An 18,604-nucleotide genomic window follows, 5' to 3' on the forward strand; every position below is an offset into this window, starting at 1 on the left:
CCCCATCTGGAGTCGATTCGATTGGAGGGGTAATACTAGTAGAGAGGCCTGCCTTTTCGTTAGTTTAAATTTTGTTATATTTCTTTAAGTTTGAAAGTTTTTTGTTTGTTTTGTTTTGATTTATCTTAAAGCCTATCTACACTAGTTTGACCAGGAGGGATTATACCTCTTGCGTGGTCACCGGCAGGTGGTTATCTTATCAAATCAGCTCTTAGGTAACATAAGAAACAGGGGATCATGGGTATCGATGGGTACCGCTAGGCATTATGGCTTTATTGGCTATATAGAGGGCGCATGTAGATACAAGTAGATCCGCTGTGGTTAAAAGTGTATTTTTTGCAAGAATAAATGTTAATTTTGCTTGTAGGCCTAATTTGAAATTCGGTGGCAATTAGGCAAAATGAAAATGTTCATGTCCCTTTCTTGTCTGAAATTGCTGGTCGGATGTACAATAGGGGGCATGATTCATTTCATTTCATTGTATTAAAATGTTGTGCCAGATTAGGATTTGCCAAGAGTACGTGTCTTCCGTGACCCCCCCCCCCCTCCCTCTCGCCCCGCCTACTCAAATACAAGTCACATGTGTTTTTTTTATAAATAAGAACAAAGGCAAATGGCCCCCTTATCGCAGAAATACGATTGTTCTTGTAGCTCGTATTCTTCCCTTTTTTGGGGGGGGGGGGGAGGAGAGGCTGCTGGGCCAGCGGGCTTGTATTCCTAACGGCTTAACATCAATGAATACCTGAAACCTATTTTGCCTTCCAGCTCATCCCAGCAACCTCGGGTCGTGGTGGTCACCGGGTGCTCATCAGGCATCGGGCTAGCCACGGCCAATCTCCTGGCCAAGGACAGTGAGAAGAGGTTCATCGTCTACGGATCAATTCTCGGCTCGCTCGACGAGGAGCAGACGTTCCGTGAAACAGCCGGCAACGCCCTCAACGATACCCTCTTCCTGTCCGACTTGACGTCACCAAGGATGAAGACGTCGAGGCGGCTGTTGCCATGGTGATGGAGCAACAAGGGCGCATCGATATCCTAGGTGTGAATTAATGTCGCAAAGACTTTCGAAAAAATTGACCGTAGGCTAGTTCTTAACTGTGCTGATAGAGCTCCCGAACATATTTAAAAATCAGTTTGTTAATAAGCTGGTTATCAAATTTCTTCTGTATGTGGATGAGGCTGGAGAAATTCCAAACGTTTGTGGATGTAACAACCATTGCCGTAGCGCCGGCCGTGCGGTCTAAACTATCTGAGGCCAATAGCAATTAAAGGCCGCCGCAGCATTCACAATACGGTAGCAGTCACAAAAATTTATGTTAGGATAACCGCACGGCGTATTTTGAATTTGTGGAGACAGAAAACCTACGACTGCCGTACGGCCTTTGAAGTGGGCACGGTCGTATTAGGGCGTCCCTGCGGCGGCCGTAGCTTTTGAAAAATCCTCAAGGCAGAGCAAGGTAGCCGCAAGTTGCCGCAATGATAGGGAATGATACGCCCTATAGGCCGCAAGTATCTCTCGATTTCGGGGGCTTACGGCCGCCGTATCCTAGCCATAGAGCAAATGTGACCTAGGCATTAATAGGGACTTAGATTTGCGCGGACTGATACGTGTGACGTCCATTCAAGCAGTGCATTAAAAGTACGTCGATCGTAGCAATCCCCATGTCTTCGTGCGAATCTAAAAGTCCCTACTGACGCCCTTGTCAACGACCACTGCCTATAAAACAATCAAAATATGTTACTAATTTAGTCCATACGTCCCGTGAGGGCCTCGATACAAATTGTCATTCACCTGTCACGAATAATTGTTTTTCTAAAGGATGCAAAATGCATATATTACGTTTTGTTAGGTAGGGCAAACCATAAAGTTTGTCCTACCTAGCAAAAAACTAATGTATGCAGTTGACACTCTACACCCCATTCACAGTGGCCTCAAACACCGCGACAGCAGCGGGACTGTCCCGCTGCTGTCGCGGTGTTGTCTTCAGTGTGAAGGCTCGGACCCGTTTTATAAACTATCGCGGGATAAACACCGCCTCGCGATAACGCCGCGACAACTATCGCTAGGCTCGCCTAGCTACAGCAGCGGGACAGTCCCGCTGCTGTCGCGGGTTTACTCAGTGGAAGGCTCTCCGCTATAACACCGCGACAAACACGTGTGATTTGTTTACTTACCTATCACTGACCTCTTTTCTCCAGCAATGGGGAACATAAAGTGAAATAGAAATAAAGTAACCAGTGGATTCAAATGATTATTATTATGTAGATTTATAATTATCAAATAAAATATTTCACACTTCAAAAAATTAAAATATTCTGACTGGAAGCAATAAAAATGCTAGTTTTTTAAAAAGTAATATGATCGAGGATACAAAAAGCAACTTGACATGTTTACCCTAAAACCCCGCGCTGAAGTATTTCCGGTCATATCGGGGTCACTCGCGGGTCATGAGCCATGCATACACGTGTTTGTTACAGAGGTAATAAAAATCACCCGCTGCAGCGTGAATGGGTACATGATATTTATCCCGCTGCTGCAGCGGGATAACTTTCTACTGTGAATGCATTTGTAGCGGTGTTATGGCGGTGTCGCCGCTCCGCTACAACGCCGCTACAAATTTCAAAACCACTGTGAATGGGGTATTACTCTAGTGAGATACACTAATACCCATTCACAGTGGCCTCAAACACCGCGACAGCAGCGGGACTGTCCCGCTGCTGTCGCGGTGTTGTCTTCAGTGTGAAGGCTCGGACCCGTATTAAACTATCGCGGGATAACACCGCCTCGCGATAACGCCGCGACAAACTATTGCTAGGTTCGCCTAGGTTACACGCGCAGCAGCAGCGGGACAGTCCCGCTGCTGTCGCGGTGTTACTCAGTGTGAAGGTTCTCCGCTATAACACCGCGACAAAAACGTGTGATTGTACTTACCTATCACTGACCTCTTTTCTCCAGCAATGGGGAACATATAAAGTGAAATAGAAATAAAGTAACCAGTGGATTCAAATGATTTATTATTATGTAGATATTATAATTATCCAAATAAAAATATTTCACACTTCAAAAAATTCAAATATTCTGACTGGAAGCATTAAAAATGCAGTTTTTAAAAAGTAATATGATCGCGCGCAATTTCAAGCAATCGAAAACCCCGCGCTGAAGTATTTCGGTCATATCGGGGTCACTCGCAGGTCATGAGCCATGCATACACGTGTTTGTTACGGAGGTAATAAAAATCACCCGCGCAGCGTGAATGGGTACATGATATTTATCCCGCTGCTGCAGCGGGATAGCTTTCTAACTGTGAATGCATTGTAGCGGTGTTATGGCGGTGTCGCCGCTCCGCTACAACGCCGCTACAAATTTCAAAACCACTGTGAATGGGGTATTATTAGTAAAAGGCGAATGGAATAGTTCAAATCGAGGCACTTCACATGTTTGATACATTTCGAAAATCTCTATTCTAGTGAACAACGCCGGAATCTGTACAAAGAAAGCTTTGGAGACGATCAGCATGAGCGACATTCTTCGGCTCTATGACATCAACCTGTTCGGCTATCTTCGGATGATGAGAGCGGTCCTGCCGATCATGAAGAAACAGGAATCGGGAAGGATTATCAATATGTCAAGTAGAAATGCAATTGAAGGTATGTTCGAACAGGAGAAGCAATGGATTTTAATACCCGGAGATTTTGCTCCGTTTAATTATAGAAGGTTGACTGTTCCAGAGTTTTAAACGACCTTTATTTCGCAGAAAACGAAAAATATAGTGCGTCTTACATGTAATTCACTCTTTTTAATACTTCCAGAGAGGCATTACTAAATTATACTCCGTGACTCTAAAGCCCCTTTCACACCGGATCTGTATAAAGTTGCGTAGTGAGGCGTACCGACTACGCCGAAATTAGGCTGCGTATTCATGAACAAAATGTTGCTTCCGCGTAGGCTGGCGTACGATGGTGCATGGTTACGTACCTTGTGCATAGGCACCGCGTACAACGCGTACGATTGCGTATAACAAACGTAGGGTTGCGTACGTTTAGTAGGCCTGGCATACATGTTACGGTTGCGTACGGTTGCTTACTGTGTGCGCAAGCCTTTACTGCTTTGTCGTACTGGCGGAGGGTAGCTACTATTGCGTAGGCTTGGCGTACGGTAGCGTAGTGTTGCGGTTACTTGCGTACAAAGTGCGTACTTGCTACGTCTAGTGTCTACGCCGAAAGTACGCCATATGTTCAATATTTTGCGTCCATCTTGCGTACCCTTTGCGTCCCTCGGCGTATAGTTACGTACTTGTAACAGAAAATTAAGCCCGGTCATGTCTTAAAATGAAAATAATTAGTCAATTTTTTTTTGGTGGAAGGAGAAGTTGACTCCAAGAAGGAGACAAAGACCTTTATGAATTGGGACAACCTCGTGTATGGGTAGACGGATGCAGTAGTCGTACTCCCAAAACCATCCAGTGATCATAGACATTTTAAGTGTATCTACACATTATGATTTTTAATTCATTTTTTTTATTTATCTACTACGGTAAAAACTCACTTCAGCCTTACGACTGTTCTCATGAAGTATGTGAGTGGTCTTTTTTGTTTGTTTTTGTAATATGATTTTTATGGTCTTGATATTCGGTTTCGATTTAAGTTTCAGCGAAGTTTCTCGTCAGTAGTAAATAAATATTGTGTCGTTCAACACACTTGTATTGCAGGAGCTCCGTATATGAATATCTACACTTCATCCAAATTCGCCATTGAAGGTTTAAGCGAGGAGACGGCAGTAATTGGACGATTCTTCAATATATGGTTCGTATATCGGACTCTTTTATTTTCAAACATGTATTTTGTTTTTAATGCAATCGTTATTTAAGCACAATTGATGCTTACTCAAGCTAATGCCTGGATTGCATTTGGCCTCCGATTGGTCTACGGATGCCCGTATCCTGCCCGTATTCCCTTTTCGTACGGGCTCCGTGCGGAGGAGGCGGCGGCGGTGGTGAGATTTCGTACGGATTCACGGGCTCCGCAACCTCTACGATATTGTTTCGCGAGAAGTTATACAAGTTTGAAAAATCGTAAGCCCGTAGCCCGTAGACATGTCGTAGGTAGCATTGCACAATCCCCGCACGGGCATCGCGCGGAGGTCTGGCGCTGATCGTGCATATATACTTGGGACTCGGATGCTCAAAAACGGCACGACGGCGGCACGTTCACCGTACCTTATCCACGCAGACTCTGTGCAGATTTGCCCCGGCCTGCCCCTGAGGGCCGATTCAATGAATGGCACGATGCTTCAAGATGATGTAAACAAAAAACATCGTAGCCGTAGTCCTACGATGCCCCCCAAAACGCACGGAAAATCATGAACTAATTTATCGTACGGCGCCCGGGCAAATGTAATCCAGGAATTAGCGTTCCCTTCTGTCGATTTACTTTTAACTACTTTCGCTTCACGAATCACGAAAATAATTGTACGGAAAGTAAATCAGAGATTTCCATATGTTTTTTTTTTTTAATAATTAGTTTTGGTTAAGGTAAGAATGCACTCATCACTATTCTTCTATAACTTAATTATAATAAAAAATTACTCTATTTTGCACACGTCTTGTTATTGTGATTATGTATAAAGTTGTAAATAATCTGAGCTTCAAATTAGGCTCTGTAATATAGACTACGATTATATCAAGAAAATAGGGGAGAAGTCAAATATATTAAGAAAAAGGTAGGATTGTGTTAACGAGAAAGTAATATCATAAGAAAAAAACGACAAGTGTCATTTTAAACTGACTGATGAAATGAAAATATTTAAACAACCCTGTATATAAAGTCCATCGTCTATCTTTGTTAAGGGTCAGTTTAATTCAGCCGGGCGGCGTCATCTCGCCCATCGGGAGACACCATGATTGCCAATGATCTCGGTGGTGTGGGGTCAAAGGGCATTTCAGATCACCCGGATGTGCACGAGATAGATCGCAAGTTGAGCATGTACCGCGACCACGACTTGGAGTGGTCCAAATGCCCATCGATGACGGCCGAGGATGTGGCGCATGTAGTCCTTCGCGCTGCCACCGACGTCAAGCCGCACTTCCGATACCAACCTCAAGAGGTAGGCCCTATACATGTACTTAAATTTTAATATATAGAGATGATATCGGGGTAATTCAAGAGAAAAGAGCAAATATTTTTGTTAAAGCTTTAAGTTTAACACTTCGCTTAAAAACTATAGAAATACTGAGTAAAGCTTTGATACATTGCCAAGAATGGTCAACAAAATCGATACAACATTAATAGATCTGTTTAAAGAAAATAAGGACTAGGTATGAAGATTAAAGGTAAATGTTAGAATATTAATATTTAAACGATCGTATCCAACGAATTAATAAAACGTTTGAAAATTCTTGAATTCACTGTTTTTTTAACTTTTCATTGGAGGGGGTTTGTAGTCATGAATACTGACATTGTCATCTCTTAACTTTTAATCGAGTTATTCTTCATCCAACTAAATATAACGATTTTTGTACGGAGTAAATGAGATGAATAGGTTTATATTGTACTTTATAATTTCATATCCTTTTAGGCCGTCGCGGCATTGGCGGAGCGAAAGTACCGGGATCCTACCGGGGATGAGTTTATTGATTACTCGGCCGATAGATTGAGACCATTTTATGGTAAGGCTGGAGATAAGTAAGTCCATGGATGGTAGGGGCCATGGTAAGACTAACCTGTCGTTCGACTTCTAACAGTGCCAGCTCATTGAAAGATTATTCTGTCAGGTACTTTTGAGTCTTCCTCTTCCTTTTCACTTGTTATACTGCCGATGTTTTATTTTCCATTTATACGGTTTCTATATACCAAAGATGCAATAATCATAGAAAGAGAATTATGTGCAAATTGTTTTCGTGATGGTTTATAGTTAAACAAACAAAAATTATAGTGAACATTTGTGACACGCTATTTCTATCAAAAGTGACACACCTGACACAATTGTGAGAACTTTTGTAAGTTTTTTTTAGTTCCAGATCATATTTTGATTGAAACTTGTTTCCGAATGTGCTAATGTTGTCGGCGGAAAAAAAAAACCTCAATACTTCCAGATAGGTAAAGAATAATGATAATGAATGAAAGATCATATTTTGTGTTTATAAAGAGCCAAGTATTACTTGTGACAGGAATGAAATGACTGCAAACTCACTAATATTGAGCTTACTTTTCATTATTTGCCAACGAAATTGTGTAAGTGAAGGATGTACTAGCACTTTTTGTGACAGGCGAATAACGTATAAATTCTCAGATCTACAGCATGCCCACTGTTATATTCAATGCGTTTTCTGGTATGAATCAGAGTTGTGCAAGTTATCTAATGCCTTTGTAATTGAAAAAAAAAAAATTCTGAATAAAAAATTGCCTGATAAATATAACAAATGATTGGCAATTTGATTGCTCACAGGTTCATATATATATATATATATATATATATTAATGTATACATATGTTTTAAAAAGGTCATCAGATTTTCAAATTTTTGCAGAAGCAAAACAAATGGTAAATATTTCGGATTTTCTGACTCACGCTGAAATATTTTTGCGACTAGCACCCCCCCCCCCCCCCCAAAAAAAAAAAAAAAAAAAAAAATTAAAAAAATTTGTAATCTTTACAGATACAAATCAGCCTTAACTATTCCAATGACAATTTTTGTTTTGATGGGGGCGGGGAATGGGTCACACTTCCCTCTTCGATGTCTAATGAAGCTTTTGTTGACGTAGCATGTGTAAGCTCATTCCATTAGATACACTAGTAATATACGAATCATTTTACTTTTTGTCTCCTCATTTCTTTCTTTCTTTATATATATTCCTTTCTTTCTTTCTTTCTCTCTCATCTCGCATCACGACTCATTCCTCTCTTTCTAATCTCTTCTTTTTAACTCACTCCTCTGTCTGTCTCTCTTCTCTCTCTCTCCCTCTCTGCATCTTTCATTCTCTCAGTCATTTTCCTTATTTAAAATATGCACGTATTGGTGAATTTAGCCAGTAAGAATTTATTGTTGTATATTTTGTAATCTATACGTGTATAATACATGTACTGAAATTTTTGCTGAAAGCAAAAAATTTTCGCTGCTTTTTATCTTTTTAATTATGCATCCGTGTTTATATGCTCGCTTGTACTTTCAAATGAAAATGAAAAAGGTTCAATAGTGATCCAGCATTAATTGTTGGTACAAACATTGTGTCAAATAAAAATACAAATGATTACAATTATGCCTCCAATTATTCTTTGTTTTATACCTCATTTTGCAACATAGTATTGGAAAATCATCTTATCTATGAACACTGGGGTTTTATATTTGTAGTTTGACTACGGAATGCAAATAACACATACTAGTTTACAAATTGCTACTTAAGTTCGTTATGATAACTTTTTAAAAGAGTGATAATATAGATACAAGACAATACAGAAATATTGAGGGAATCATTCTTTTTTCTACGTCAGTAAAATTTTTGCATCAGCGACTTGTGCGGGTCTTTAAAGGTAATACAAAGTTTTGGTACGAGGTCATGAATTTGGTTCAAATGAACATTATTGGAAGCATATGCGATCCTACAATATTCAGTGATCGTTGTCGCGATTGAAATCGAGTCTAAGGTTATGAAATTGTAAATAATACACTCTTTATGTTGTATAGCTCCCTCTCAAGGTCAAGATATTATTTAAGCTATAAAACAACGTTTCTTGACCTAAATCGACCGATTAGCTAATCCTGTTTAGAAATTATATATCACAACTACATATTCTGCGATTTTCATGGTCGCAGCTACCATTGTACGGCCGTAGGCGCTATTTGAAATTTATCAAAATTTACCGAGAGCACCGGTAAATTGTTATATTCCATTTTTCTCGAAAGCAGAAGTGTTTAAGGGTCTAAATTTTGTAAAACTTATAATACATCCACAGGGGCATCCAAATATATAAAAATTGTAAAAAGTCACTATCCACCCAATTTTCAAAATTTCCCAAAACTTTGTATTACCTTTAACGTTCACGAAAGAGTGGAGAGTGGCATCGTACTTGGTATTAATGCAAATGAACTTTGGCATTGCACACATTGTGTTGGCGCATGCGATAATTACTGGTGCATGCGATAATATGCCGCCATGGTAGAATTATTGGTGCCGGTAATAACGCAATCAAAATGACACCTCGCGCGCAACAGGTTAATGAGACTACTTTCTGCTTGACGGAACCGCTTATCCTTTTCACACGTTACGCTTTTCCAAAACAATGTTGTAGTCGAGTGGACCGTAAGCGAGTCCAGCCTTGCCCTCCATACCGACAGCAAGACTGTCGTCTGCTAGACGAAGTGTGAATCTCTGGAGTAGACTTGTGAAGATGATGAAGAGCTGCATCCTGGCCAGCTTTTCACCAAGACACACACGGAGACCTTGATGGTGAGAATGACCAAACAAATAAACAATAAATAGGACTGGGGGCGTTTCACAAAACTTAACATCAGTGACGAATGACAGTTTCTGTTATAAGCTACTGAAATCCCTGCTTCTGATTGGTTATCGACAGATTTTTTACTGATTCTTTTGTCATTTTCCATTGAAAAAAGGCTTTGTAAAACGCGTACCTGATCTAGCCAAAAAAACAAATTTGGGGTCATATAGCGCTTAAAACATCGACGATGTCTCTAAACGCTTTACATAAATATTATTACCCTGGTCATCGGATTCAGGCTTGCCCGCACACAATGTATGCACATTCTCCACTTCCTGGGAAGCATTCTAGCCAGGCGCCATTTTACAGACGCTCACTATAATGAGAAAACTACAAAAACATTCGCATCCTATCGGGTGGAGAGTGGCAAAGGTGGATCTTGCCAAAGGACGTCCTTTTAGTACTGGACTGGGATTCGAACCTCAACCCTTGGATTAAGAGTCGAGTGAATGATCTACTAAACCACGACACCTCTTCATACTGTTATCGGTCCAGGTTTTGGAAACAAGATTAATACTCCTACCTCGGTCTTTTTTTTTGGGGGGGGGGGGTGTATTTTTAGTCTTGCGTCGGTCTCGGCGATGTGATCGAGGTATTTGCAGAATGTGGCTGATTGTATAGATTACTTTTTTCATGGGACATAATTATATCCAAATATCTCGAAGAAAATTTATTTGAGAGGTTCGAAAAGCCCTGATAACCGAAGTATTAAGCACATAATAAATCTGTACTTACTTTAATTTACCAACTATAAAGTGAGAAAGATTTAATGACCACTGCCCCACTTACGATTCTGAAAAAGTGGCGAAAAAATAAATAAATAAATAGAATACTAGGTAACGCTGTACATATACCCTGAATTGAGTTCCCCTGTGTACCCCTGCCCCACCCCCCTCGAAAAAAAAAATCAATACGCCTTTTCGGGGCGTTCCTTGTCTTTGATAATCGCCAAATATTGTGCAAAATACAGATAATCTTTTCAGTCGTATTGTATTTACTTCTCACCTATCCCGAATGGGTTGAGAGCGCGGTGACTCACGATGGTCTTACGGTCCTCACTCAAGAACCGATATGGGTTGAATTTATCAGGCTCCTTCCAGTACTTTGGACTGGTTTGCAGCTCCCACAAGTTCATCAAAACAGCTGGCGAAAAAATGATAAAACGTCAAAATTGATGAACGTGCGGAAAACTGATACAATACTACTAAATCTCTTGACGTGTCTTAACGATGTTTTCTTAGAAACCACTTAAGAACATCTTACACGATGATTTTCTTTACGCTTTATTCACGAACAAAATCTCGTGTACATTCCGTATAAACACAGGTAATTTCTTCTCTTGTAGACATTTTGGGTAAACATATTAGGCTACATTTATTTCTCGGTAAGACAGCCTACATGATACCTCATTCACTCCAACGAAAACGACACTAGACTGACAACAGTCCGATAAGACCGTTACAATGCCTTGGTCGCTTTGGAGTCCGTCTGAGGTTGGTTTGGCAGTACGTGATTGTGACTAAAGCCTTGGTCACAAATGTCGTTACGAACTGTTACGAACGCCGTACGAACGATTTTCAGACATTGGAAATTCGGGAAGGCAATGGAAAAACAGGGAGATTCGTACGAAATTATCGTTCGTACGAACCTTTGTGACCGTAGCATAAAGCCTCGGTCACAAATGCCATTAGGAACTGCTACGAACGCCGTACGAACGATTTTCAGACAATGGAAATTCGTACGAAATTATCGTTCGTACGAACATTTGTGACCGTTAGGTCAGGGATATGTGAGATGCATTTAACACCTAAAACAAAAAGTGGGCTTACGTACCCCCCCCCCCCCCACACACACACACAAACACACGACATATCACCTGAAAACGTGTCACAGGAAAACATGTGAATCAACTACAGAACATGCAGAAGTGGACACTTCGGGAAGAACTGTGACGTCCCTGTGTATCGTATTTCTCATGCCCAGTGCACACAAGGTGTCATTTCGATTGCGTTATTACTTGCGCTAATCAACCCTGTGAAGCCAATCATCATCGGCTTTTAATCGACAGCAATGGATGCACTGTTCATTTTGCAGTCGTTTCTTGGACGAAACCACCATCGCATGGTGCGTCAAAGACTGTCCCTGACGCCGTCCTACGTCAGGCATATTAGGGACTTTTAGATTTGCATGTTGACATAGTGGACTGCAACGTGTGACATCCTTTTAATAGCAGTCCACTATATCGACGAGTCCACTATATCGACGAGCAAATCTAAAAGTCCTTACTGACGCTTCGTGCGCACGAGCTATAAGATGAACTTACTCGTATTCTTTGGAATATGGTACCCCTGTACAACAGCGTCCCTGGATGTGCAGCGGGGAACTCCCAAAGGGACCACCGGGCGAATTCGTGTTATTTCTAACATCGTCGCTCCAGTGAGGGGCATCAAACTCTGATCCGAAAACTTGGGTGATCGCCCTCCTATGACGTCATCAATCTCCTTTTGGACCTATTACCATTACCACATTGAGTAAGAAAAAAAAAATATACATGGACCCGTATTTTTGAAAGCGGCCGATGTTCATCCTTGTTTAACTAGTCCACTGACATAATTATGGAAGGTGTCTTTTGGTATTCTGCACAAAGGATGGATAACATATCTGTGCACTTAGGTTTGGTTTTAACGTGGCCCAATGTTAGGTCCATCGGCACCGTTATATGCCGATAACAAACAATCTAAGGAGACCGTTTAAGTTTAAACATAAAATTATACAAGTAAATAATCGGAATGCCATGACTTGTGGGTTACTATCATACTATGATATGATGATGGTTGTGGTTCACTGCCAGAGCCATCTTTGCACTGAGTTTTGCCAACTTGGTTTCACTTGGTCAACACATGGCGTATAATAATATTCTTAAGTTTTGTGCTTGCCCAACAAAGCAGTATTCGCCTTATTGAGCCCCGCGCTCGAACCGGGTTAGCCAAGCTCGATGCCCCAAACAAGAAAAGTTAGGATTGTGTACATAGGTATTTCCACTACATTTGATCCGATACGTCCATCCAGGCCAGCCTCACCGAGGCTAACTTTAAGTTGGTTTGTACAGTCTGCACTTGTGTTGAGTTTGCACTAACTGTTGTTTAGGTAAGCATTAAAGCTATACGACATAATAACTCGAGATTCTGTTCTGATTTCTTTAGAGCATTGAAACGTAGTCAAAAGGGTTAAATTATTGACTGTTAGGTAATATTACGGAGCATGGATGATTGATTGCTCGAGGGATGATCAATTGGTTGATACTGTGCATAAAAAGGGTGTAGATTTACTCCTCACAGGGTGTGGAATCTTTCATATAGGGTATAACATTCAACCCGACGGGTGTAAATTTGAACCCATTTTTCATGAAAATGGAATCAAAAGGTGTTAATTAAGCACCATTGGGTGCAAATTTCACATAACCTTGGGGTACAAATTTACACCTTCTTGTGGGGTGTAATTTTACTCCCTACATTGGGGAGTAAATTTACTCCCTGAGGGGTGTCACTTATGCGACAAGCATTTACTCCCTATAGGGAGTAAATTTAAACCTCTTTTTCTCTGTGTGTATAGACTGGTTTTCTCTTCGTGGGAGGCAATATAGGTGACCGCTATAGACAGATGGCCTTTATAATAGAGATGGCCATTAAGATAAGATTTACTGTATATAATATTTCTATTTATTCACCATAACCCATATTCTGATTCTCACCTCGTGCACGAGCTGTGGATGTTGTGCCGCTATGAGTATTGCCCATCGCAGGGTATCAGTGGTTGTTGCTAGGCCAGCAGCGTAGAGCTCAAAGATAAACTTCCACTCCCAGCCCTCTTCCATGGCAGCCATCTTGTTCTCATCACGTTGCCCTTTGACCTCCGCCATGTGGAGGTCGATGACGTCCCGGAGATGGAGGGGATCAAAGCTCCGTCGGTGGTCATTGACCACGGACTTGATGTACGACACGACATCTTGAATGGGGCGTCGAAAGTTAGTGTACAGTGGAGTGTAGTAGAGGAACGGGAAGACACTCCCCAGTGACGTTATGGAAAAGCTTTCGAAGGAAAGTTCGAAATCTTCGGCGAGTTTTTCAAAGACTGGATCGCCGTACTCAAAACGAAATCCAAACACAAATCTGTAAGAGACAAGAAGAGAAGAGAAGAACAAAAGTGAGAGAGAGAGAGAGAGAGAGAGAACACAGTTTTGTTTGTGGGAGATCACAAAGAATATTTCTTGGGGGAAATGTATTTCATTATTAACTCCTTAACGACCGTAATGATGTTTATGCTAAACACAAGGGGGAAGAGAAAAGTAATGATCTAATGCCAAGAAACAAATGAGGGGAATACAATACCAAGGGTCACTTAAAGTCGACATACAATGCACTATCATAATTTCGTATATTTTATGACAGGCACATACAAATGCATGGTTATCACATTGTTAGATACCTTTTGTATATATATACTGTATGCCATTTGAGTTTAAGGGGGGGGGGCACGACCTGTTCTGCCTCCTTTAATCTGCCAGTGTACCATTGGAATAAATACCTTGTAATGACGTTACCGACTGTGTTTGTAACAAGCACTTTCGGATTGAATTGTGTTCCCTCCTTCATCTCGAACGCCTCTGCCATAAGTCGCCCTTCTTCTATAATGCTGTCCTCCATGCTTCCTTGATTAATTCCGAAATGTCTCAAGGCTCTGTGTCCGAATCGCCGCAGTTGCTTCCATCTTTGGCCGAATATGCTGCCTTTGGAGGACATGAGAGACGAGAAATGATTAGAGAAGAACCCCAGGGCCAGATCTGACATCTATTGAGCAGGTTAAACACCGGGTTAAACACAAGGCGTCATTTGCCTAACTTCGGGCGGCGAGCGTCATCAGAGACTGGGTGTGACGCGCCACGAGAGAGTAGCAACATAAAAAAGTGAAAGCAATCGATAGTGCATAATGAATCTTGGTATATTGCATGCTTGTAATAAATACCTAACGTGTGGAATAATTTCCTTCAGTGGCTCCAAAGCATTAGCGCAGATAATGACGCAGTTCAAGTGACGGCTCGTAAGTAACAGTCATATTTCATTGTTTGATCACCTTTAAAGTGACTTGGTAACATTGTTGAAGGTTGATGAAAAAAATTGCTTAATTTTTTGTATAAAATGTTACTTACTATATTCCTTCTACTATACTAACCCTCTGACATGCAAAAAATCCTGAAGATATCTATGGTTTTCTTTGAAGGCGTCGATGTACGACACCCTCTAACAGTGATTAACAGTAAATTCCCCTAACCATTTTTGTATTTTCCCAACCGTGTTTCCATGAAAAAAGACATAAAAACAGGCTATAAAAAATCTGTCAACACTTGATGTAGAGCCATTTTATTGCTTTGTGAGATTTCCATTCACCTAAAATGTAATTAAATTGTAATAATAAAGTTTGGAGAATTAAGGAATCGATCTGATCAGTTTTTCCCAATTTGTACCATGAATAATGCTCCGTTTTCACTCAAATTTTCAGATTATCTTTAATTGTACATCTAGCATTGAAATCACTACCTTAGCACCACTATCTCTCATCTGATCAATGTTACCAAGTCCCTTTAAGCATAAACGAATGTCTAATATAACTTGGTTTACTGGGTACCGTTTCACGAAACATCACCAAGTACAACTTCAGAGACGTCCCAGTGAAAAGGCGTTTACCACCTGTTTCAATGGGATGTCGGTAAACTTGTACTTACGACGGCTTGGTGAAAGGATGCTCAGCTAAAGGACAAGGCGAGAGAAAGACGTCAAACCTGTTAAATAAAAATTACCTTTGGTACCCATGGCGACCTCGAGCAATGGCGGAATATCTCTCTCCGAGAACGCGTTGGCCTGATCAACAAACGCCTCCTGTATCGCGTCGACGTCACTGATCACGACGATGTCCACCATCGGGCCGATACGAAGCCGGAAAAGACCTCCAAGATCGTTGGTCCATTTGCGAAGGATGTCTCTCATGTCGGTTCGGAAGCTGAACATGTTTCCGAAGAAAGGCAGGCCAGGTGGGTATGGTAAGGGAGGGGCTGATGGTTTTGAGTTTTTGTTGTAGGACCATTGTAGAAGAATCCAGCGGACGAAGAGAAGAACTGTCGCAAAAATGAGGACTTCCCGACCGTAAATCGCATAGTCTGCGAAGAAATCGAGACTGGATTTCTTAACAGTTTCCATGACTTAATTTCGAAAAAGGCAAATCAGTTTTTGTAGCCTCGTTGTTTAAGAACTTTTGAACAGAGTGAGCACTAAGGTTTAGGAGATATCCGTTTCAAAATACAATTTTTGCTGCATCATGCTTGTTCGAATAACATGACTTTGTACCCACTATGCATTGTAGGCGGCGTTTTGTTTGCAGGTCATGTACATGTATGTACATATTTATTCAGTAGAAAACCATGAGAACTAGATTGAACTTCGATTGCGTGCGGTCGAAAATGATGCCTCCGCCATAGAGCGATTTTACAAACCCAACATAGAAGCAATTTTCAAATTCAAGTTTAATTGTACTCAATAACAGGTTATCAGCATATGGTGATTACAAGCTTTCTTTCATATACATGTATAACCCTTTGACCTCATGACCCTAATCTAAGCAGTTCATTGGCTCTGCAAGATAACAATATGTCTCGAGTTTGATAGTAATCCATCCGTCAGTATTGACCTCCGGACCCCAAAATCTAATCAGTTCATTGGCTCTGCAAGATACATATATGATCCAAGTTTGGCGGTAATCCATCAACCGGTTCTTGAGATAACGCGATCACAAGCTATTTTTGCATACATAATGAGCCCTCTGACCTTTGACCTTTGACCTCGTGACCCCAAAATTTAATCAATTCATCAGCTCTGCAAGATACATACATGACCCAAGTTTGGTGGTAATCCATCGATTGGTTCTTGAGAAAACGCGATCAAGAGCTATTTTCGCCCTGTGAATGTTGACCTTTGACCTCGTGACCCCAAAATCTAATCAGTTCATTGGCTCTGAAAGATACATACACGTCTTAAGTTTGGAGGTTATCCACCGATCTGTTTTCTGAGATAATGCGATCACGAGAACGGGACGTACGTACGGACGGACGGACGAACGGACGGACAACCAGAAAACATAATGCCTCCGGCTACTTTGTAGCGGAGGCATAACAAAATCAAACAAGCAATGTAAAAGTGTATGAATATTATAGTCTTTATCAAGCATAACAAAAATAGAAAAAAATGTAATTGTGATTAATCCGTTAGTTATGCGAGGGTGTATCAATAAAAAGTGTCCCTTTGATCAAGTTTTTGCGACTGGGTCCTGTTTCATGAAACTTAATATCAAAAACAAGTACGATAACTGTTATAACCTACTGAAATCGTGGCATCTGATTGGCTGAGAGCAAATTTGTCATAGAAATTTAACATTTAGTATTGATAAAAAGTTTTATGAAACAGGGCCTTGTGTCTCCCCTCTCTCTCTCTCTCTCTCTCTCTTTTTCTGCGATTACAGTATTACCATAAACCCGGTCACTGAATTCAATTACTATTCTGCAAAGTATAGTGCACATTCTCCACTCCTGCGGAGTATTCCAGCTAGTCGCCTTTTTTAACGGGCGGGCACATTCTAATTCAACCACAAGGACACTCGCATCCTACCGGGTACGCACCTGGGTGGAGACGAGCAATGTAGATAAAATGCCTTGCTCAAGGACATAACCATGTACACATGTATCTTTGTCTGGAAATGGATATTCGTGCCAAATGAAGCTGGTATGATATAGTCTGTGTTGTTTCTGTAATACATGTTTTGATATAATAAAGGAAGGTTATATATATATATCAAAACATGTATTGATATAATAAAGGAAGGTTAGCTCATCAAACTCGCATTTAGTCAACATTACCACGACTTCTGTTCTTTAAATACAACTCTTACACAATCACTGTCGATTTCGATCTAAAACTATGCTACTAAGAACATACCTTATCATAACGTAACTTTATTATCCCAGCTTCAAGTTGTATTTATTTTTGTTATAATCATTAGAAGAAACTACATTTTCTTAATTCAAACAAACATAAAATCTTCATTTGAGATAGAAACACCACAATCATCTCCGTCGTCTACATTATCACAGTTTGATTACCACGGGTTTCTCTATGTGACTAAGGTAGGAATAGAGAGTCTTGCAAACATTTCTAGAAACATCTTGTAGAAGAGTGTATATTAATTCATTCAAAAGCGTGATCTACCACCAGTATGTTGTATTTTGAACTCTTTAAACTCGGTTGTTTCCGAATGATGTTAGCATTGATATTATCATTCATTTCAAAGCTAATAATACTGAACACCCCGAGCTAATATCAAAGTGCATATTTGTATTGAATGAATACATAAGCAAAGGGTGTATCTTACTGAGCGGTGAATGCTTGCGAACAGGGGCGGCGATTTTTTTTTCATGACCGGGGGGGGGGGGGTGGGGACGAAATGCGAGGGACGAGGGAGCAGTGGCGTAATGAGCAAAAAACTTCTTTTTTTTGGGGGGGGGGGGCAGAACAAAATGCGCATCACCACCACTCCTACATGTTACGCAGGCCCTGGGAAAGTTTTTTTCAAAGTGTGAGGGGGCTAAAGTATTTACGATCAGGTAGAGCAAAGCAAAGCAAAGCGGAGCGTAAATTGACGTGGGGTCCACTGTCAAAGCCCCGGCGGGTGTCAAGGGGCGGAACTTAATGAAGCTCAGGGGTTTCAGGCATTTGTTAAGGTCAGATGAGCATATTTTGATAACTTATTTGTGACACTGGCATGCAAGTCACTTATTGGAGTGGGGTCCAGGGCGCTGAGCCCCCAGAAGCTCAGGGGTTTTAGGCATTAAATTACGATCAGATGAGCATCCAGGGGCCGCCTTAGGGCCCTTGGTGGGGTCCAGGGGCAGAGCCCCTGGAGCAGAGCCCCTGGAAACTCAGGCGTTTTAGGCATTTAATTACGGTCAGATGAGTAACAATGAGCAACCATCTTGGTAGGGTCCAGGGGGCAGAGCCCCCGAAAACTC

At 41.1% G+C, this 18,604-nt stretch overlaps 3 protein-coding genes and 1 long non-coding RNA gene across 4 annotated transcripts in view; 3 read left to right on the forward strand and 1 right to left on the reverse strand.

Moving 5' to 3' along the window:
- The window catches only part of LOC582508 (retinol dehydrogenase 8), a 5,251-nt gene extending 4,396 nt beyond the window's left edge, over positions 1-855 (forward strand). The window contains exon 5 of the mRNA XM_030986407.1: positions 766-855. Within this exon, the coding sequence (XP_030842267.1) occupies positions 766-855 (90 nt within the window). The remainder of the gene's footprint in view (positions 1-765) is intronic.
- Positions 856-940: 85 nt separating this feature from the next.
- LOC115923983 lies at positions 941-5,888 on the forward strand. Its single transcript, XR_004064102.1, has 4 exons — positions 941-1,039; positions 3,469-3,648; positions 4,710-4,803; positions 5,847-5,888. It is a non-coding gene; the product is annotated as an uncharacterized LOC115923983 (long non-coding RNA).
- Positions 5,889-5,896: 8 nt separating this feature from the next.
- Positions 5,897-7,600, forward strand: LOC115924302. Its single transcript, XM_030986408.1, has 2 exons — positions 5,897-6,103; positions 6,575-7,600. Exons 1-2 carry the CDS (start codon positions 5,897-5,899, stop codon positions 6,683-6,685), a joined length of 318 nt encoding a protein of 105 aa, XP_030842268.1. The 3' UTR covers positions 6,686-7,600.
- A 1,385-nt stretch (positions 7,601-8,985) lies between these two features.
- LOC105444445 (cytochrome P450 2U1-like) lies at positions 8,986-16,011 on the reverse strand. The gene is made up of 6 exons (XM_030986371.1): positions 15,350-16,011; positions 14,080-14,281; positions 13,247-13,664; positions 11,819-12,005; positions 10,501-10,638; positions 8,986-9,436 (listed from the first exon to the last, which is right to left on the reverse strand). Exons 1-6 carry the CDS (start codon positions 15,744-15,746, stop codon positions 9,252-9,254), a joined length of 1,527 nt encoding a protein of 508 aa, XP_030842231.1. The 5' UTR covers positions 15,747-16,011; the 3' UTR covers positions 8,986-9,251.
- Between the last annotated feature and the right edge of the window lie 2,593 nt (positions 16,012-18,604).

Source organism: Strongylocentrotus purpuratus, unplaced genomic scaffold (genome assembly GCF_000002235.5).
Source record: "Strongylocentrotus purpuratus isolate Spur 01 unplaced genomic scaffold, Spur_5.0 spur5_scaffold_15, whole genome shotgun sequence".
In the NCBI taxonomy this organism is placed as follows: domain Eukaryota; kingdom Metazoa; phylum Echinodermata; class Echinoidea; order Camarodonta; family Strongylocentrotidae; genus Strongylocentrotus; species Strongylocentrotus purpuratus.